Below are 23,179 nucleotides of genomic sequence, written 5' to 3'. Positions count from 1 at the left end.
GTAATCCACGCGAAGTAAGGAAGAAACTTAATTACAGGCGTGATATCGCTTAATTGGTTATTAGTCGCGATTAGGCACGTCGCAGTGATTTTATTCGAAGTCGGTGAACCGGTTATTCGTCCAGATTTATTATCACTCGATAATTAAACCGGTCGATTATTTTTTTAATCTCTCTTAATTGTTATAATTATTCATCGACGGATAGATGTAATTAATATCGACTTATTATTGATTAGTTTTATATATTACCAACTTGTTTTCGTTATTTTCGTTATCAGGATTAATTGAGTCAAAGGATTTTGTTGCTCCATTTGTAGGTGAAAAATACGACGTTTGACCGGTTAGGCTGGTGCAAAAGTAATCGAGAGACTGGTTAGAAGAGGAGCCAATTATTCGACAAAATGACGCTCTAATCGCGACGATATTAAGTTTCCTCGAAAATTGCTATGATTTTACGTGAACTTAGGGTTAAACGAATGAATATGCAGGACACAATTAATAACTTATAACGTAATTTACGAATAACTTTCGCAATATCACTTTAGCAACTGAGTACAGAAAAAGCCTCGAAAATTAGAACTCCGAGTAATTTAATCACAGCAGCTTGGAACTTGGAACAGCGTATTAAAATTTCAAGCAAATACGTCAAGGATTCCTGGACAAATTTTTAAAACGTTTCGATATTAATCTTCCCGAATATTCTCGTCGCAGTGGCTATCAAGGATCGAGATTAATTCCAAGGGTTCCGACGATTTATACTCGCAGGACTCGTGAACGCGATCGAGGGCAAAACACCGCGAAACCACAGCCGGGCAAAACCACCGGATTAATACGATCTAAAAATTTCAAATCTGCGGAAACAAGAAACTCTTGGTATCTTCTCTCGAATCTCGGGCAGCGTGTGAAAAACCCAGGGAAACTTTCAAATTTGCACAATTAATTCTGCCTCTGCCGGCCTCGTTCCACGTGTATATGTGCGTGTGTGTGTGTGTGTGTGTATGTTTATACAGCCGTTTCCGAGTCGGAAAAGAGGGTCGTTGCGCGTTTCCACGGAAGAAGTTGGCAGACAACAAACTCCCGCCGGTGGAAAACTACGAGGCGCCGGTTAAGGATCGAAGCGGTCGTTTCCGCTCGCGGAGGAACGTTTGTTCAAAGACAAACAAAAAGCGTGCACCAATTCGCCGGAAGCTGGCGGCGATCGAAGGGCATTAACGAACAAACCGGACGGGTTACAAAGCCGCGGTTCAATCTAGGGCTGGAAGAAAGACAGCAAGAAGGAGAAAACGAGGCGGAGCCGGCGGGAAGGTTCGAAACCGGGGAATACTGGCCGAATAGACCCGGGGGTCGATCGATTCCCTGATAAAAGGAAACTTTTTTCAAAGGCACACGGGGACATGGAACGAAATCGGCCTCGGTCCCGTTCCGAATCGAAGCCCCGCTCGGATACGGAGCAAGTTCAGCCTCCGAGCGAGTGCACTTAGCCGAGTCCCGCTTAATTACTCATTCCTAAAGTTCGCGAAACTCCCTTTAAGCGAGTTCCTTCCGGTGGACAGCGTCACGGCGAGGACCGGGGCGAGACACGGTCAGATGGAGCCTGCTAGCACCGATATGCAATTACGCGAAACAGAACCGCTGTTGATCCAGCAGTGCCGGGCAAACGCGGCACGGTGATTCTTAATTGCTCGACCTACGATTTCATTGTGCCGTGGAACCTCCCGCTGGACTAATTACGACGATTAAAGAGGCGCCAACCGCTGCTGACCGCTGGACCAAAGATGGCGAGGTCGGGGTGTCCCGGTGGCCTTGGGAAGGAAGGTCGAAGAACGTGGAACTTGCGTGGAACGAGACGATTATCGTGGAAAATTCTCTTTTACTGAGACTTTCGTTCTATGCTTGTTGGAGAAACAAAAGATCGATAGAAATCTGTATTGTTGGATTTGAGGTATTATTTTGCGACAGTTTGCTCTACATTCTAAATACCAGTTAGTCGGCTATAAGACACGTTAATATACCCTTGTCTATGTATTACAATTAGTCAATTATATAATTAGGATTGTGCAATTATAATTCATTTCTATTAAAATTAATAGAATTGTTGCAATTATAATTAGAATGAATATGTGATTTCCTACTAGATTCATACTGCCCTGTGTTACTCTATTATAAAATTCCAATAATGGTAATTTGCAAGGGTTGCAAGGGTAATCTGTAATTGTTATTAACGCTTCGTCTATAGACAATGGCATCTGGTATGTTAGAAAATGAACGGAATATTATTGGCAATTCTTTATCGAAAAGGAGAAATTAAAGGAATAATTGCTATAATAAAAATAAGTAAGGGGAAAGAGCAAGAAATACAGTATATTTAAACTAGCATAATTTTATAGGGAACTAGGAGAATTTAAAGTAAAATTTAATTACCGTTCCACTTGGAACTCGTTCGATGGATGAATGGACCTTTGCTCTAAACAGATTCCAAACAGCCAAACAGTTGCTTAAACTGGAATTCCAATTTCATCGACTAAGCAGCGATAAATTTAATTCCGTTCGCTAGCCAGTGAAAACCGTAACGAAACACCGACGCCATATTAAGTACGCTGGAAAGCAAACAGGCCGGAATGCTTAAAATTCTTTCAGCGGAAGTTAGACAGGAGGCGTTCGAACCGGAAATTTCGCGTTGGCCGAGTGTAAAACTTTTAATCGAAAACAAAACCGTGATGGAAGAACTATCCCATCGCAATTTATCGCGATAGATGTCCGTTGGCCTGGAGTTCCTCTTCGATCGAGGGCATCAAGGATCTCGTCGAACTATTAAATCGGATCCCCGAAACTTTTAATCGCGTCAGACCGCCTTAGCGAAGCGTCTCCTAACGCGATTCGTCGTTGTTCCTCGTCGGCTCGTGTTTCTCCTTTAATTAACGCTCATAAAACTATAAGCTGGATGGTCGCTGCGCGGACATGCAGGAGCAACCGATCGGTAATTGCAGTCGAATCGATCGGTGCGTCGTGAGAACGGATGTGGGTGGTTCTCACGGTCGGTGCAATTAATTACATTTGAGCGTGGCTTTTTATTTGGGGCCATTTGTTTGCAGCCGGGTCTTGGCTGGGTCTTCGTACAAATGCTCGGCGATGCGACTGTTTTATTCAACGTAATTTATTCGTCTCGACGGTTGATTATGATATCGAAATAAGGGAGAAAACAGAGGCAGAGGTAGGTGGAATGTACGGTTCGTGTCTGTTTCTTTAACCGTGCTAATCGTGGAATACCGCGTCACGTATCGACTAAGCATCTTCCACCCCGAGCGTCTCTAAGCGCAAGTCCGACAAAGGCATTCGAATGCAAATTGCTTTCGAAATTAATTACAAAACACCCAAGCACGAAACGATTCTCCGCTTCCCTAAAAAATATAACGACGAGAAGGAGAGCCCGGGAAAAAGGAAAATTCTAGCCTCGAAACGAGTAAAATGGTCACGTTAACCTACATACATTCTCATTCCAAATTTCCTCACGGTTCTAATTACCAACGTGTTCCAAAAAATGAATCTAGGGAAGAAAAGGGTGGACAAATTCGTGCAACTTGCTCCGAGCTCGGTGAACAGGCGAAAGAAAGAAAAGGAAAATAACGAGACAAAAATCTGGAGCTAGGAACGTAGTTACGAGATTCCGAGAGTGCCTTTTTTCGATTCGACATTCAACTTTTCGTAATTAATTGAATTTCACTGGAAAATAAGTTTCGAAATCCGTGGCCGGTCACGAAATACTTCGTTTAAATCCTGCGATCCGCGTTTGCGGTACGTTTGGACCGGCCAAAACGTTGCAATTTGTTTATCATACTGACGGTTGATTATATTACCATTCGCAGACACGGAGAATCCGAAAGTTTCGACGTGCCCGACGTCCTTTGAAGTGCGGCTAAGCCCCGGCGAGCGAAATCGCTTAATATTCTGGCAGGAGCCAACGTTCACCGACAACGTCGCTGTCGAGCGGGTCTACAAAACGAGGGTGAGCAAACGACATCGGCCGGGTAATCCCCGCTGTCTCCGTTTCCAGCTGTCCCCACCAGCGCCATCTGCAACGCCATCTACGGCGCCATCTACAACGTCACCTCCGGCCACACCGAAGACGCGTTTGATCTTCGGGAAAATGACGCCTCGCGACGAACCCCTTCGCTCTATATCCAACTTTATTTCTTCCTTTATTCCCTTTAGAAAATCTCCCTTTCACCCTCTCTCTGGCCTTCATCCACCAGGGATAAGAATCTCGACCCGCACCCCTCTTTTTCACCAACGAACGAGTTTATTAACCCTTTGTACTGCCGAAACGCTTCCATTCGACTAGCCAAAAATTCCAATTATAACAATCTTAAAAGCACGACGAGCTTTTTCAAATCTAAAGACTCATTTCGGAAAGAAGAAAATTATAAACTTATCGGTGATTCTCTTGTACGCGAATGTTAGGTTAGGAGAAAAATATCGGCTGACAAAATGGCGTTCAGATTCCGCGCGAAGTAAAAGTGAGGTTATGTTCGGAAAATTTCTCTTTAGAAAACGCAATTCGCCTATTTGTTTGGAAAATAAATTTCTTCGTTTCAAAAATGAAAAATTGGTGTTAAATCGCAGGCAAGATTGGCAATGCTTCGTATCGTGTAAAAACCAAGTGCAATTTATGAATCGCGTTACACGAGCATTACCAAGTTGGGGAATTTATTCGTAGAACTTTGCTCGATTTTTCATCTCCGTCGACGAATATGAATCCGGACAACAAATTGCGGATCGTGGATGTTTCCGTGGTGGCGCCACTGCAGCGCAAAGGGTTAAAACCTCCGCTCTTAACGATCGAACTTTCCAATCTCGCGGTTATCTCCGGCAAGATACTCGCCGTTAATTACCCCGCTGTGTCTCGGACACGCGGGGTAGTTGGATGAAGAGGAAGAGGCAGTCGGGACTGCTGGTGGATCGACTTTCTCCTATTTCTTTTTCCTTCCCCGTTTTTGCCTGTCCGTTTATCCCTTTCCTCCCTTTTCATCCTGTCTGGTTTTTACTTTCTCGGTTTGTATCCGCGGGCTGGAGTTGTAGTAGTGGGGTGGCGGTTTGGACGGAAAGTTGGAGGGCGATGGTAATTAGCGGCGGTTGGCTTTCAAGCGCGCGTCAAGCACGCGAACGACACCGCGATCGTCGCGTTATAACGCGATAACGTGCTCGCGAATTGGCTGGACGGCCGATAATTGGACCAGCCGTAATTGGCGGGCTTCCTCCTACGCGGCTAATAAACGCGACGTTCCGGTACTCGTCGGCGAAATTGCTAAGTTGCGTCGATTAAAGCGGTGAGAGCCTGGGTGGCCGTGGAATGGAGATTAAAAGAAGGGATATTGCCGAAGGGAGGAAATGAAAGTGCGTGTAACTGTGAACGCTGAAGGGTGGCGGCGTAAAGGAGCTGTTAGATGATGGTAAATGAAACTAGAAAGCTTTTTTGGTTATTCTGCAAGGAACTGTTGCAAGGAAACCGATTTTGACACGAAATCCGTCATAGTTTAAATCGTTTTTAAAATTTGAATTAAAAATTCCGTTATTTAACGTCATTTTTCCAATGTCTCCCGTTATTCCATTTTCTCGAGATTGTACTATTTCTTCATTCTTTTATTTTCATCATTTTTTAATTTTTCTATTTAAAATTCGGTATCCAATATTATCGTTTTGATCACTTGATACTTAACGCTGTCATCTTTGCGAAATAGTCATTTTTCCAATGTCTCCAGTTATTCCATTTTCTCGAGGGGGTGCTATTTACTCATTCTTTAATTTTCATCATTTTTTAATTTTTCTATTTAAAATTCGGTATCCAATATTATCGTTTTGATCACTTGATACTTAACGCTGTCATCTTTGCGAAATAGTCATTTTTCCAATGTCTCCAGTTATTCCATTTTCTCGAGGTTGTACTATTTCTTCATTCTTTAATTTTCATCATTTTTTAATTTTTCTATTTAAAATTCGGTATCCAATATTAACGTTTTGATCACTTGATATTTAACGCTGTCATCTTTTCGAAATAATCATTTTTCCAATGTCTCCAGTTATTCCAATTTCTCGAGATTGTACTATTTCCTCATTCTTTAATTTTCATCATTTTTTAATTTTTTTATTTAAACTTGGCACCCAATGTTGCCGTTTTAATCATTTCAAATTACGATTTCTATCTAATATACGGTGATTTCGATTTCACGAGAATTAAATTTTATTATTCTGTTCTGAGATCGTTATAATAGGTAATGCGGATAATGAAAGTACAAAAAGTAAATAATGGGTGATTAATTGACTGGCGAATATTAATTTATATATCGTAGATAAAATTTCTTATTATCTCGGAGAATCGATAATACGGTAGGACAATAGTTATTGAAACTGAACCGGCATTTTTTATCTGAATTACAGTGGGCGATAACGAGCGAAATTGATCAATCGATTAATTAATTGATGTTTCGTGGAGACGTATCGAGAAAGTACCTCGACTTTTCTCATTGTCCTAGTTCCACCGCAAACGCATAATCATCTGACACACTTGATCTCGTTGCGAGTTATCTTTGGAACGAAACTCGATACAAATTGAGGGTCTCTTTAATTATAATTTCTCCTTCAAGCTCTTGACTTACTTGAATTCCTTCTCACTCGTCTATGCCCCGTCGTTTCTTTCGCAATACGCGGTATAATCTAAAAGATTTACCGAGAAATATATTCAAATCGAATCCAAATAATCTCCGTATATTTACAACAATTTCAATCGATTCTTTGTTCTGTAGATCTAGATTAAATCCTTGCAGGGACAAAACTTGCTCTTGAAAATCCATTCACTGTCAAATTTACATGATCCAATTGTAGAGATTATCCCTTATTAAATCCCTCGTGGACAATGGCTCAGAAGTTTGAGAACGACGCCTCTTTTCTAACAATAACAGTTTTATTTCAATTAGAAGATAACGCAAACTCTTTCAGAGCTCTCACTGGACTGACTATCTTACTCTCAGGACTCTTCTTCAAAATCCTCAAACATATATTGCCTTTTACTCTAATTCTCAACCTTTGACACTCGATTCGTTTCGTCAGGTTCACCCAGAATTCCTCATTTTCCACTCACCCTCGCAATTTCGTCCCATATGATGCCATGCACCCTGAATCCTTAACACTAAACGTACCAAGCAAGATTGACAAATGGCCCTTTTCAAAATTTGCTTTACAATTGTACATTTATTGTTATTTCTTTCGCTCATCTGACTTTCTATAAATTCGTATATTATCTGATTGTTTAATTTCTCGCTTTTCCTTTTTCTCTTAATTTAATTTAATTTTTACCGAAAAATATTCTTTGCATACCTCATGTACCTCGAGGTAATTGACTCCTTATGATAAAAATAGGTGTGTGTAAAATACCGATACGTTTAGCCTTAAACTCAATTCTTTCGAATACCTTTTCGATGATTTCAAAAAATTAATTACGCAGATGTCGCTCCAGTATAAACTCGCGTTGCGTTTGCCAGGAAGGTTCAAGAACACTTCTACGTTATCGCCCATGTATCATGACCTGACACAAAAAATTAGGCATACGTTGAACATTCGCTCCGAGAAATTCCCGTTGCAGCTGCACCGATTTGATTATGTCGTATTATGTTCAGTGTTAAGAACATACCTAAACTTTCTCTGTCATAAATATCGATCCTCTTGTACACGCTATCCATATCTTCCCATACAACTTCCCAAATACTCTTCGTGTTTAATTTTTCAAAATTCTGCTCCTAATTCCATCCAAAAGATACAGCTCCAAAAATCACAACGAGTCTCCAACATTCCACGCAAATGCATCCCGAGACGGTGGAGGAAACTGAAATAAAAAATAAAGGAAATCGAGAGAGACTCGTACAGAGACGGCCACTTAATCGATGCAACTCGGCGCAATCGTGAAAAGTTCGGAGTCGACGAACTCGTTGAGAATTCTGCCGGAGGAACCCTCGTCGCGGTGTCTGGGAACGCCAGGTTATCGAACGTTAAACGGAACCCGTCGCACGTCCTCTGATAATAATTCGAGGGTTGGGAGGTGACGGTATCGGCCGTTCCGTATTTCAATCCCAAATCGGCCGAGAGACTCGGTGCGCCATCGAAAGTTGACTCGCGTATATTCCCGCGCAGGAACCCGGACAACTGATGTACCCCGGCATTCACAACGTGCGCTACATCGCTTCCGATGCAGCCGGAAATCGAGCCGAATGCCATTTCTCGATACACGTACGAGGTAAATTTATGTAATGCTAGGGAACGTTTGCCGGGCAATCGATGATATCGAGCTACGACGACCTCCGAAATATTTTCGTCCTGGTAAATTGCGGGCTGGACATCGGTCCTGTTAGCGTCGTCCTCCACGCGATGATTGCTTGTTATGTACGATCCCTGGTGCTCGGTCCAGGGCATGGTTTATGGTTTATTAGGAAGCTGGGGGTTGGAAGACTGCCTGTGTTTGTCAGGCAAGTCGTTGTTCGTGTTTGAGGTGGATGTATGCTTGGTACTTTTGTTCCTCGGCTCGAATGTCGCGGTAAAAAGTGATTTTGATATTTCCCGTGCTGATTTTGCTATTTTTCCCCTTTTTCTTCTTTTCCTGGAGATTCTGTTTATTTTTCGTATGTTATTTTCCTGGTATGTTGGTGTTTCGGTATTTCGGTATTTTGGGATTCCGGTATTTTTGCGGAATAGAAAATAGAAAAGGAATTTCATCGAAATTTGTATATAGCAGATACCACGCCGCGAATTAAATTTTTCTGTTAATATATTTAAGTATTTAATATCGTGTTCGCATTATGGCACGCGTGGAATTTCGAGTTTCGAATTTTGGCATACGATGGGACAAAGGTTGCCGACATTGGTTTAATATATATTTTATGCAGAATGGCGGGCAGCTAAAACATTTAGTGGAATGTAATGACATAATAGATGTAGGCGAACTAGAGAAACGGTGTACAACCTTTCAGTCTCCCTGAACTATACTGGAGGAAGACTAGTTGTTTTAGGTCACACATAGTATACCTAACATTAACAATTGTTGATGAACGACAAAATAAAAAATTAAAAAAAGAGGAAGAATATGTAATTAACATACATTGATTTATGATTTATTTTATTACGAAGAGAGCAATGTGAAATGCTTTGAATCACAGAATTTACATCCAAGGTGTAGATAGTAGGGTAGTAAATTGGATAAAGATAGTATTCAAAAATGATGAAAATAATAGCATCGAAGTTGAGGTGGATAAAATATTAATAAAATTGCCGAAGGTTGAACGTAGATCATGGAATGGTTCAGGTGCGAGTGTATTACGAGTAATGGGAAAAGGGATAGATTTTGCGAGAAAAGCGAAATTGCTTGTTTTATTCTGTATGTGGAAATGGATGACGGTGTTCGATTGATCGTTGTGATTGGAAGTTTAATCGGTTAGCTGTTTCGGCATGAGGTATAGAGAAAGCGAATTGTTATTGGTATCGTGTTATTTATACGTGTTGTAACGTAGGTTACTATCGTTGGCAAATGGATGACACGTGCAGGTAACGGTACGGACCATCGAATTTTGTGTAAATATATATATATACGTGCAAACTTTTTTATAGTTAGGTGTTGAATGCTGAAGAAATTGTCTGTGCCCCAGTATTCGAATGATCGACGAGAATACCCATTGTTTATACACGAAAAGAATAATCATTTCGATATACTTGGATTATAAAATTGAAATTTGAAAAAGAAGGAGAAAAATGAAATTAGGTTAACCTAAACCAGTCATGGACGAATTTTCCATGAAACTATTTATTTTGTAAATACTTGAAACGATATTAAAACAATATCGTTTCAATGTTGATAGATAAAATATTAATATTTTCTAAGTTTTTAATTATTTAATTAAATAATAATCCTAATGCTAAAGAATAAAATGGTGGTCACCGAAGAACGTGAAATATTTTTAGCGATAAAACGATAATAATTTAAATAGTAAAAAATCATAGTGATCAAATGCTCATTTTGTACGATCAATCCGATAAGATCTCGCGGTAATTCTTTTAATTAAGATCTTTTAATTAACTTTGGCTAATTACGTCGGCTTAATGGATTCGATGAAGGCGGTCCACTCATAAAATGTCCAAGTATACCGATCGCCTAATCGAGGAATCCTTCCGATAAGAAAAAGAATTATGCCTTCGTCGTGGCTCGGTGGAATTTCGTCGTCGATATCATCGATTGGTCGCGATGGGAAACGATTAATCGAACTTATCTGGTGTCCCGTACATTTCCAGAATCTGAGCATCGTCGAGATTCCGAGGTGAGCTAAAAAGGAATCGGTCGCCGTGGTTTCGTGCAACCCGAATGGCTTTCTGATACGATGAAATCTTGGCTGGCTCCTCTTTCATCGGGAACCATAACTTTGTTTTGCTCATTCCGTACCGTTCCCAGTCATCGTCCTTTATTCCAAGCATGTTGAATTCCAAAGCTTTACTATTGCACAGTGCTGCTCGTTATTCTCTGATATTTCAAGAATAACCTTCCTTTTTTATTTTATTTCATATCCCTTCTACTTTATTTTATCTATGAATTTGTTTTACTTCTCCTATTTTATTTTATTTTATTTTATTTTATTTAGAAGAAGAAAAGTTTCCTTTTATTTCCTCGAATTTTCTTTTTCTTTTCTCATTTAACATCCGTTGTTCTTTGGGTAATATTTCATTATTCAAAGTTTATAATTTATGATTATTTAACGTGTCAAAGGAGAGTCGAGAATTATGTTTCCGATAATTGTATTTATTTTTGAATTAGCGTTGAGGAAAATGGTAAGTTGGAAGCGTGTTGTACGCGTGATAAGCTGCAGTTACATTTCAGGTGTGTTCCGGAGAACAGGACTTGATGCACAGGGTATAAGCAAATGGTATCGAGTAAACATAGATTTGTACATTAATCCTGTAAGGAATAGTGCAAGATAAAGCCGCACCTGTGTTTTTGTGAAGTGTTACAACTTGTGGATGACAAACTCGAAAGAAGTAAAATATATTGTCTATATTTACTTACGGATTAATTTACAGATCCATGTTTACCGAATCTTCCTTTCTTACTTGTATGCATATTATGCGTTTCTAAGTTACGATCCTCTAGATCCTTCTTGTATATGCATATATGATCATAGATTTTTGTATCGTGTTAGAAAATGAATCTGTACTAATTTTTAATTACTATCCTGGCAAATAGAGCTTTATCTAACACAATGCACACTATACTTTCAAAATTTTAATACTCAGCTAATAAAAACTTAACCCTATACTATCAGAATTTAAAAAAATTTTAATTAAATACAATTTCTTACTTCGATTTAAAAGGTGACTATCAAAGTATAGTAATCGAATTAGGATATAAGTAAAAATATACAACTACCGGGCTATCAAATGCACAAACCTAACCCTCTGCAATTTGAATTTTACTTACTTATAATTCAACAAATTTTAATTATAATTTCTCGCTGCAATTTAAGAGAGGGCTACCGATAGTATAGTAATTAAATTACTATACGAAATTGGAAGTATAGGTATACAATTTCTGATCCTTCAAATTTCTAAAGTATTGCCTAAACTTGATCGAGAAATAACGTAACACGACGCGGAATATTTTCGAAAAATATCACAAATTTTTAAATTCCTTTCATCCCTTTTTACGGTACCCTAAGAATATCGTTTATATCCATCAAACGTGGTATCGTAATTTTCCCGCTTCCGCTAAGAAGCCAAATTCCCAGCCCGTATTTGAAACACGTGTGCCAGGCATGTACGTGTTCCATTTTCGCGAAAAATCGTAAATTTGTTGGAGCAAAAAGTCCGTGGCGAATGCACGAACGCAGGAATCTTCGCGTGGGGCGTCGAGGGGGACAGGGGATCTAAATTCGTTGGCGTTGCATAATTCGACGGTGACGAATACAAGCGAGTCCCGCCGGAAATCCGGTATCCATCGCGTGATCCACGGGCTCTCCCTTGTCTCCCTTTGGCCGCTGGGAGAAAAATTCCAGAAGCCGCTGGGATGTTGTTGCATGTTCGAAAGTGTTCTTAGCGGAGAAAATTTCGAAACGCTTCCTACGTTTACTTAGTTTATCACGCGATTTACGAGAGAGGATTTTCTGGCCGAGCTGACAGACAACTTTATAGCCGTTCCCGGGGTTTTTCATGCCATGAACGCGATAGCTCCTTATAATGGAAATAGCTGTAACCCGCTAGTAAATGGCAAGGAAATTCGGTAATTCGCAAATTTAACGTCGTGATCCCTTTTTTCCCTGTTTTCTTCTATTTCTCTCTGTATTATGAACTCGCGTATGTAGTAATTATTGATCGAGGACTGCATTTGACAAATTTTTCATAGACTCGAATATATGTTGGTATCGTCAAGAGAATTTATGGATGAAAAAAAATGTGATTTGAAATATGCACGAAGTTCCATACATTTTATTTTGACAAATTTCTTGAATTTTTATGTTTTTTAATAGTGACTTTGACGTGCGTCAATTTTTATATCTCGCATTTTATAAATTCACGTAGTCGAAATATTTGTAATGTTAATTGATCGATGAATCTTCTTTTCTTTATCACGTAATATTCCTTAATTTCACCATCGATGAACAAAATCGATCGTAATTAAATTTAAACAATTTTTAAGACACGTAGAGTCGTAAATACTTTTGTATTTTATATTTTGGGAAAAATTAGTTATTTCGTGTGACAGTTTGCTTAAATAACAATTTATGTCGAGTGTCCCATTTTCCGTGCTTCCATTTTACCTATGTCCGTCGTGGAATTAATTTTTCCTCCGTCTAGGAAGCGCTAGTATTCCGGAAGAGGGAAAGCGGACAATTGATTTTGCGATTTAATCGGTCGACACCGGTGAGATCGTTTTATTAATGCAGCAGCATCCCCGTTAATTAGAAATCAATTAACCCACCTGTCGATTATTCGAATACCTATTAATTAAACTCCAGATCATCTGCATGCATAATAACCGTGCCGTTATTGGCATAATTGGCGTATCATCAAATTGGTAAATCGTGTTAATCCTTTCGTCGCCAGATGACGGTAATTAGCGTCGAGATTTACCGTTGACTGGCGTCTACCTTCTTACGTGTGCGAATTTTTCCTTCTTTTCCACTTTTCTTCCCTTTTTCTCCTATTTAGCCGCCTTAACGAGTTTAGGTGCAATTAACGCGTTATGATACTTAAACCACACGTACACAAGTGCTCCCTCTGTAGGTTATAATTACGGTTGCATGACTACTCCAAACTAATAATAATAACAAGTTAATAATTGAGATGACGTTTCAGTAACACACGGAGCTGGCTATTATTCGCGTGATTTAAACCGTATGTCACGTATGAATTAGGTCAAATATCCTGTATTTAATTAAATAACGCGTCTAAATTATAATTATTCCTAACTTGCCGCGGACTTTCATTAACGGTTTGAATAATCGTTGGGAAATTGTCGGAAATGGGATATCGATAATCGCGAATGATCGAAACGATTCGTTTATTATACTAACCGAAATTTTGCAGAAGTACTTGTATATTATACCAACGCAAAAATTAATTTCCAATAATATGCAAATATCTAAATAAAAATTACCGAGGACAACTAAATTATATATTCCAATATCCACTCGAATTATTCCCTTGACAATATACGTAGCAACAAAATTTCCCAGCGAAACTGTAATTCGATCTCGTCTACAAAGATACTATAAAGTAATATATACTATACTATAAAGAAACCTACAACGATACTCGTTCGACAAAGACCGTAACAAAACATTTCACGTAAGCAAAAGCACACCTCACCCTAACAGTCCACTAAACCCATATATACATAATTCCAAAGCTATTCCCGAAAGACCGTGTGTTTCGCGAAATCGTCACTGAATCTGCAACTGCCATCATCATCATCACCGCCATCGGGCATCGCTCATTCTCTCACCCTTACTCGTCCATCGTCCTAAATCAAAATGACGAGCAGCGCCGCGATTACGTCCTCTCGCGTTAAGATAGCATGGCACCCTTAAATCAAAGCGGTCCAAACGACGCAATCAAGGGAATCCAATCTAAATCCGGTGCTTACACTTGTTTCGCCATTTAGCCGCGGTACTACAGAAGAAGGATGCTGATGTGTCCCGGAAGACCACCCCAGCCGATACCATCCGGCGCTTACGGGGTGAGTGCGCGCGACTTCTTCGCAGTAGCAATTTTCGTGGAAACGGCGAGATGAGCGTGGAATCACGACTCGCGTGTCCTAATTCGATTTTCAGTGGCAGATACCGAGCGGATGCTACCTCAGGTACACGAGGATCTTCTCCGGGGCGTACACTGTTCAGAACTATCGGGGACAGAGGCAGAACGGCTATCAGGAGGCGAGGGCGGCTTATCACGAAGTTCATCCCATTCACGGAGGCCAAGGTCAAGCACAACTACCCACTTCGTATCCCGTGGGAGACTGTAAGTTTCTCCACGATTCTACGCGCTTGCAGCGTCTAACGACGTTCTTGGCTTGTTGCTCGATTGGGACCATCGGGTTCTCGTTGCATGATCGCGTCTCCGGTTGTTTGCCAAACTTCGTGTCTGTTGGTCCCTGATTTGGGGTTGTACCGGCTGCTTCGTGTTATCCGGATCATATTGTTGCTTCGTAAGTTGCATCTCTGGTTAGAAATTCTACCTCTCCGTGGCTTCGGGTCTTTCGTTATTTTCCTACGTGTATTCGGATTTTCCCAAGCGTTGCTGCTTCGGAGGATGTAGTGTCATTTTCCTAGGATAAAGTATAGCAAGTTCGTGTTAAAATTAATAAGTTAATTCAGACGACTAGTTTCGTCAATATTTTTGTCTTGGAAATTATCGGAGAAATATTTATTTTATTTTGAAATATTTTTAAATTAAATGTTAAGGTTGATTTTAATTAAGGATTTATTTATTTTATGTGGTTTTAATTGCTATCTGTTGCGTATGATATATTGCGCTACAATGTGGTCTTATTTTTGTTATTACCGAGAATTGTTCACGAAGAAATGGAAGCTTGTTAATTTTTTGAAATATTAAATAGAATTTGATAAATTGATAGTAAATGGTAATCGACGAATTAAATTACACCGAAAATTAATCAACGATTTTACCCCTTTTGCTCGCCGTTAATATTACAATTACACGCGATGTTGGTGACATCAACCTTGTCATTTTGTCATAAACAGAGCCTGCTGCTAGTTATAGTAATTTTGGGTCTAGCACGGTATTAAAGTTTATTACTCTATCGAATATCGACATTGAAGATTAAAATTTCTTACCTAAATATGACACGAAAATGCCATTTAAAAAATTCGTCCAATTATCAATCTATTTAATTACAACTGTCCAAAGAATTATTTAATTTCGCGAATCTTAAATCCTTAAAATTAATCGTATTCATTTGTTCAAATTAGCTGCGACACGAAAATTAATTTTACGTCTGAATCCTGGACATAGAGGGAAGAAGCGTTTATAATAAAATCCGCGAGCAATTCTCGTAATCGTGGTCGGAATTTCCATTTTATTTAAGTTCCGAAACGTTTCGACGAAAGCGAAGGGCAAACATCGACTGCAGTTGGACATTTCACGAAAAGCGAGTAAACTCGTTTCGTCCAATTAAACGGATCGATGTAATATTTTTCGCGAAATTCCCCATCGGGAGGACCCGAATGGAGAATACTCGAAACGCGTGCAAAATTCGTAGCTCTTCCTTGGGTCGCGTTTTTTCGCGAGATCAGAGTGCACGGGAAGCAGAAACGAAAATTAACCATCGCGGGAATTTTCGCAACGCGTTGCAGAAATATTCCAACACGGTGGATGAGACAAAGTGGCGGATGCACCGCTGCTATTTGCGGTCGTCCATGCACGATAGTGGAAAAATTAGTATCATTTGCGACTCGCGCGACAAAGTGGTAACTCGTAGCAATCCCTTGGGACCAATTGTAACCGTCTGGAAAAAATGTCACACCTCGTGTTAGCCAAAGAAGGAACATAGAACACGGTATTACGATAAATATTCCAAAAATAATGTTCCATAACAATCGCGAAATTTTGACGAATATAGAATTGCAAAAGAAAAATTGGTGTCATTTGCGACTCGCGTGACAAAGTGATAACTCGTAGCAATCCCTTAGGACCAATTGTAACCGTCTGGAAAAAATGTCACACCTCGCGTTAGCCAAAGAAGGAACACAGAACACGGTATTACGATAAATATTCCAAAAATAATGTTCCATAACAATCGCGAAATTTTGACGAATATAGAACTGCAAAAGAAAAATTGGTGTCATTTGCGACTCGCGCGACAAAGTGGTAACTCGTAGCAATCCCTTGGGACCAATTGTAACCGTCTGGAAAAAATGTCACATCTCGCGTTAGCCAAAGAAGGAACATAGAACACGGTATTACGATAAATATTCCAAAAATAATGTTTCATAACAATCGCGAAATTTTGACGAATATAGAATTGCAAAAGAAAAATTGGTGTCATTTGCGACTCGCGTGACAAAGTGATAACTCGTAGCAATCCCTTGGGACCAATTGTAACCGTCTGGAAAAAATGTCACATCTCGCGTTAGCCAAAGAAGGAACATAGAATACGGTATTACGATAAATATTCCAAAAATAATGTTCCATAACAATCGCGAAATTTTGACGAATATAGAACTGCAAAAAAGAAATTGGTGTCATTTGCGACTCGCGTGACAAAGTAATAACTCGTAGCAATCCCTTGGGACCAATTGTAACCGTCTGGAAAAAATGTCACACCTCGCGTTAGCCAAAGAAGGAACACAGAACACGGTATTACGATAAATATTCCAAAAATAATGTTCCATAACAATCGCGAAATTTTGACGAATATAGAACTGCAAAAGAAAAATTGGTGTCATTTGCGACTCGCGCGACAAAGTGGTAACTCGTAGCAATCCCTTGGGACCAATTGTAACCGTCTGGAAAAAATGTCACATCTCGCGTTAGCCAAAGAAGGAACATAGAACACGGTATTACGATAAATATTCCAAAAATAATGTTTCATAACAATCGCGAAATTTTGACGAATATAGAATTGCAAAAGAAAAATTGGTGTCATTTGCGACTCGCGTGACAAAGTGGTAACTCGTAGCAATCCCTTGGGACCAATTGTAACCGTCTGGAAAAAATGTCACATCTCGCGTTAGCCAAAGAAGGAACATAGAACACGGTATTACGATAAATATTCCAAAAATAATGTTTCATAACAATCGCGAAATTTTGACGAATATAGAATTGCAAAAGAAAAATTGGTGTCATTTGCGACTCGCGTGACAAAGTGATAACTCGTAGCAATCCCTTGGGACCAATTGTAACCGTCTGGAAAAAATGTCACACCTCGCGTTAGCCAAAGAAGGAACACAGAACACGGTATTACGATAAATATTCCAAAAATAATGTTCCATAACAATCGCGAAATTTTGACGAATATAGAACTGCAAAAGAAAAATTGGTGTCATTTGCGACTCGCGCGACAAAGTGGTAACTCGTAGCAATCCCTTGGGACCAATTGTAACCGTCTGGAAAAAATGTCACATCTCGCGTTAGCCAAAGAAGGAACATAGAACACGGTATTACGATAAATATTCCAAAAATAATGTTTCATAACAATCGCGAAATTTTGACGAATATAGAATTGCAAAAGAAAAATTGGTGTCATTTGCGACTCGCGTGACAAAGTGATAACTCGTAGCAATCCCTTGGGACCAATTGTAACCGTCTGGAAAAAATGTCACATCTCGCGTTAGCCAAAGAAGGAACATAGAATACGGTATTACGATAAATATTCCAAAAATAATGTTCCATAACAATCGCGAAATTTTGACGAATATAGAACTGCAAAAAAGAAATTGGTGTCATTTGCGACTCGCGTGACAAAGTAATAACTCGTAGCAATCCCTTGGGACCAATTGTAACCGTCTGGAAAAAATGTCACACCTCGCGTTAGCCAAAGAAGGAACACAGAACACCGTATTACGATAAATATTCCAAAAATAATGTTTCATACCAATCGCGAATTTTGACGAATATAGAACCGCAAAGGAAAAATAACGAGAGTTTTTGAGTGCTCTAATTAAACAAGTGGGAGTAGTTGATGTAGCTACCCGAAAGTTATATATCTGTAAACTCACTGATCTTTATTGCCTTTTCTCCCTAGGGGTTACTAATCGATTTAAGACGAGTATTTAATTGGTTAATTATATGAAGACGAATGTGTCCGCTCCAGTTTCTCCTTTCCTTTTTCAAGTCTCAAGTTTTCGAGAGCCAAGTTGAATTTAAATACCGTGAAAAATTCGCGAAATCTGTGACTCGTGATGATAATTTAATTGAGAAGGGCATAAAATCAGGTGTAGTAACGATCTCGGACATCAGAGACCTTTTTCCACCGGAGATGTTCGAAGCTTAAAGTAGGTCAAGTTTCCAAAAGTTGAAATATATTAACACAAGATTTACGGAATCCGTCAATTTGACGGAAGGTTTGCTCCAATTATACGATGGTAACAGATTTAGTTAACTTATATTAAGACCAATAATATAATATATAATTGTTTTTAAATTAAACTAATCGTTAAAAAGAAAGGCACGTGGTTTCCTTTACCTGTCAATTTGACAGGTGTCCTTAGAAATAGGTGTACAGATAGCGTTCGTAAACCTAGTGTTAAATAGAGAATAACACATTTCGATCACCGATGGAAACGATATTGCTTCTCACATATCTACTTGAAAATCTGTTACATATTTTTTAAATATCATCTATTTTATTTATCACTGTATACAGTGTACCTATTAATATCTCGTAATACCAAGTATCAAGGGACCTCTCCAGACTTATTTGCGACAAAGCAGTCGACCAGAGTTCAGATTAAAGAACAAAGCGGTAATTAATTAATCCTTCTCTGGGAAGTAAAAAAGGCTTGCAGACCCAGCGAGTTAAAGGGTCTAATTTTGCAAACGGTCGTCCACTTCCCGACTCAGCCCCGCGTAATTAGTCATTCCCACAACAAACTCTCGCGATATCGACCTGTTGCTATACCTGCGAATCGTTCGCGATATCGCGCAGAAAACCAAACCGAGGACGTTCATAAACGTCTCTGTTAAGAAAATAAACGGTCGTGCAATCCTTACACGGATACAACGACTAGGGAGCTTCTCTTTTACTTGCAAACGTGTCCCAGGGGAATACGGGTCGCAAAGTAATGGTCCTATCGGAATTTCAAATGAGCCATCGCTCGCTGTATCACCGAGGATTCGATACCCCAACAATTTCGACATTTTTTAGCTCGAATATTTCGCCCCTTAGCAAACAGTGCCTTTTCTCCTTTTCCTCTCCCTTTCCATCCCCTTGATCCTCCGCTTCGTTATCGCGCCGCTGTTTGAAATGGTTCCAGCCCTGATTTCGTCAAATCTCCGAGCAACCGGAGGAGAAATTATTTCCCTCGTTTTTCCAGAATTTTCAGGGACTAGACGCTTCTGTCCAGCCTCGTGCTTGCACCCGGTGCACCCAGCATCTTGGCCCAGTTCGAGGCTGAAAAATGCAGATAATATGCTCCTGGAACGATGTTGCTCGTCGATGCAAGCACGCGTTGCCTTTCGCGTGGTTTCCTCGATCCACGATCTTCGAAAAATCACTCGTCCGTCACGATCCTCTCTCATACTTCGATATCGCGATATTATTAAATATTTATTCCACGCAGCAGACATTCCACGACCGTTTTAATTCGTTTTCCGTGGAATTTTGTAGAGGCCTTTCGTTCGATTCGCCATTTTACCAGGCTAAGTTTCTGCTAATCGACGAAATAATTGCGACGCAGGTTTTATAAAGGGAAATTCAGCCACGGTGTGATTAAACGGAAATGGAAATTATGTTGAAAGCAGGACGTGTTTACCTCGGCGATTGAACTAAAAAGTTAGTGAAAAGGTAAGAGTGGTATATTATGTGTAGTAAAGAGGAGAAATAAAAATCCTCCCGGCGACCCACTTCTTCTCTTTCATCGATTTCTACCCTTATATTTCGTTTCTATGGTATTTTCTTCGCAAACTTTCCCGTCGTACTCTGCATAGTTATTTCTATAGCGTTTTAATACGTTCGTAGACGAATTTCGTCGCGCTCCTTTGTTTAATATATACTTCGTTGGACAGGGTGCATAGTAATTGAAAAAATAAACGCAATGCTGTTTCTGTAGAAAGAAATTCAATTCTGGAATCGATGGGGAGAAAACTAAAATTGAAATCGAGGGAAAATAATGTTTACATTGACTATCGAACCGAGAAATATAAAATAAAAGTGAAAGAAATTGGAATATTGTAATAGCAGTAACAAACAGTATTAATCCTTTGCACTCTGAATTATTTTTTAATTTTGGTGTCAATAAATTCATACTATTTTAAGTATTTTCTTTGAAATTTACTTCACAGAACAATTCCTCGACGCGTGCTTATTTTAAAGAATTTTGTTTACTGGTTATATTAAATATAGGTCTCAAACAATGTTGTAATTTATATTTGGAATTAAGTAATTAATATTTAATTTATAATAGAAATTTATATTTGAATTAAGTAATTCAAGTAATTACTTATTTTCTGCTTTCTTGTTCAGTAAATAAAGAATCAAAGAACAGTCTATCGAGTCTAACTCGACATAGGAGTTCCTTTGATGAAAACTGATGTCGAGTCACACTCGACAAAGGAGTGCAAAGGGTTAAGGATTAAAGTGGTGAGTTAATTCTTTTGAATAAATGAAGGGATCAGAACCCATTGGACTGCTATAGCCATTTCAATTCCTATCAATTTTTTATTAAAATTTTCAATTGTATTGACATTTTCGACTAATATCGTGGTGAGCTAATTTTTGTTGCATAAATGAAGGGATCAGAACCTATTAGATTGCTATAGCCATTTCAATTCCTATAGGTTTTTGATTAAAATTTTCAATTGTAGTGACATTTTCGATTACTATCATGAGCTAATTTTTGTTGCATAAATGAAGGGATCAGAACCTATTAGATTGCTATAGCCATTTCAATTCCTATAGGCTTTTGATTAAAATTTTCAATTGTATTGACATTTTCGACTACTATCGTGGTATAAGTTAATTTTTTGGCATAATGCTATAGCCATTTCAATTCCTATAGGTTTTTGATTAAAATTTTCAATTGTAGTGACATTTTCGACTACTATCGTGGTGAGTTAATTTTTTGGCATAGACGAAATTGGGTTTAACGTTATAGTTACTCCGAAGATGAAAGACCCTAAACACTTTTTCCTCGTGAAATATAAATTTCACCCGAGCAAAGCCATCCGTTTTCATCGCACTCTATACCTCGATATCCTCGAGACGCGAAAATTATGGTCCCCGTTGCGGATGTAGTAACGGGTGAAGTAATTTCGAGATATTTAGGTGAAATAACACCGCGCAATGGTTCATAGGTACGAAACAGTGGCAGGGCGGTTTCAGTAAAAATTGATTTACAGCGGATTTCCATTTCGAGATTACTTTGACTTACCGTTGCGTTATTTCATACTCTTGATTTTTACTTGCGGCACAATTTCCGGAAAATGCTTCCTGCTCGACCGCAGACAAGCCGTTCTTTTATTTAGTATCGCGATACTCTCAGGTGGAATTAAAAAATAATTCTCCCTCGCGAGATTTCTCTGTTCCAGCTACAGCGATTCTTTTCGCCCCCTAGCCGCCCCCCGGTTCCCCTTTTCCTTTTAGTCGCTGTCTTCGGCTCGCTTTCAGCTCCTGATTTTTCTTCCCATGCTCCCCACGATCGTTGTAAACTTGGGTAACCCCGGGTCTACCGATACTCTTTTTAATCGACGTTTATTGCTTTGTAAGTAACGCTTAACGGATATCCTCGAGTCAGCTGGAATTTTTCTTTCGTTTTCACCGCGATGTCGGAGTTCAGAGGCAAGACGGTAATGTTCCTCCAGTGTTGCAAGTATTGTTACACCGTTTTATTCACTGTTTTATAAATTGTTTTACAAACGAGGTGAAACCTCGCGGTTTTATCATGTACATTTAGTGGTTTTTTAATTTTGTACCCTCGAAGTCTCGGGGAAAATACTAAATCTCTGTCGGTGAAGTTAGTTAAAAATTATTTAGTTCTATAAAATTTAAGAAACTTAATTTTTCGCGAAAGACCTGTGTGATCCTAAAGTAAAACCGACGGGTATTTTCCCCAGATTGGAGTAAAAATAAAATAAATTTGAACTAGTGCATAGTATTACTGTACTAGTGTCTTACTGCTGTGAGAATGTATGGAAATAGGTATGCTTCTGAGAGAATGCGAAGATTAGGCTAGACGAGCAAGTGAAGTGTTTCGTGAGAGAATGTTTAAACTAAGACGTGGAAGATGGGCAATTGAGATGGCGCCAGACTGAAGAATTTTGAGTGGACGTGACCAAATGTATCGAGTGAGGGAGATTAAGCTTTGTAATGAAAAGAACTGAACGTGTGAGAGAATATAGGGCGAGAGAGATGTATGTGAGACCTGAGAGCATCATGAACGAGAGAGTTTGTGTAAATGAGTGTTATCTTTATTCGAAATAAAACTATTATTCCTTCTGGAACCTCTAACCCATTATCCACGTGGGATTTAACACTAGATTTACGAAACCCGTCAATTTGACGGATGGGTTGCTCCAATTATACGACAGTAACAGATTTAGTTAACTTATATTAAGACTGTTAATATTGCAATTGTTTTTAAATTAAACAAATCGTTGAAAAAGAAAGGACACGTGGTTTTCTTTATCTGTAAATTTGACCGGTGTCCGTAGAAATAGGTATACAGGTAGCGTCTGTAAACCTAGTGTTAATAAAGATAATCCCACTATGAGAAGCTATCACCAATATCTTTTTCTATGACCAAACAGAATCCTAGATCGTGAAATCATATATTTCTCAAGAATTAAATCTTATTTTCTTTTGTGTTTTTAAAAGAAGAAATACTATGAACAAAATTCTTGGAACAAGGTTGATAAAATCGAGAAATAACGCGTGGTTTTTGAACGAATTAGACAAACAATAAATTGTACATATACAAACAAA

The 23,179-nt window shown here is 39.1% G+C and overlaps 1 protein-coding gene across 1 annotated transcript in view; it reads left to right on the top strand.

Moving 5' to 3' along the window:
• The window catches only part of LOC108550840 (fibrillin-1), a gene marked incomplete at its 5' end in the record, with an annotated part of 75,529 nt that overhangs the window by 21,912 nt on the left and 30,438 nt on the right, over window positions 1–23,179 (top strand). Inside the window, 5 exons of the mRNA XM_017904735.1 lie at window positions 3,864–4,003; window positions 8,179–8,281; window positions 10,324–10,349; window positions 14,183–14,257; window positions 14,352–14,538. Coding sequence (XP_017760224.1) covers window positions 3,864–4,003; window positions 8,179–8,281; window positions 10,324–10,349; window positions 14,183–14,257; window positions 14,352–14,538 — 531 coding nt within the window. The remainder of the gene's footprint in view (window positions 1–3,863; window positions 4,004–8,178; window positions 8,282–10,323; window positions 10,350–14,182; window positions 14,258–14,351; window positions 14,539–23,179) is intronic.

The sequence above is a fragment of the Eufriesea mexicana genome, unplaced genomic scaffold (genome assembly GCF_001483705.2).
Source record: "Eufriesea mexicana isolate 0111107269 unplaced genomic scaffold, ASM148370v2 scaffold3185, whole genome shotgun sequence".
Taxonomy (NCBI): Eukaryota; Metazoa; Arthropoda; class Insecta; order Hymenoptera; family Apidae; genus Eufriesea; species Eufriesea mexicana.
This window is presented reverse-complemented; position numbering and strand designations above follow the sequence as displayed.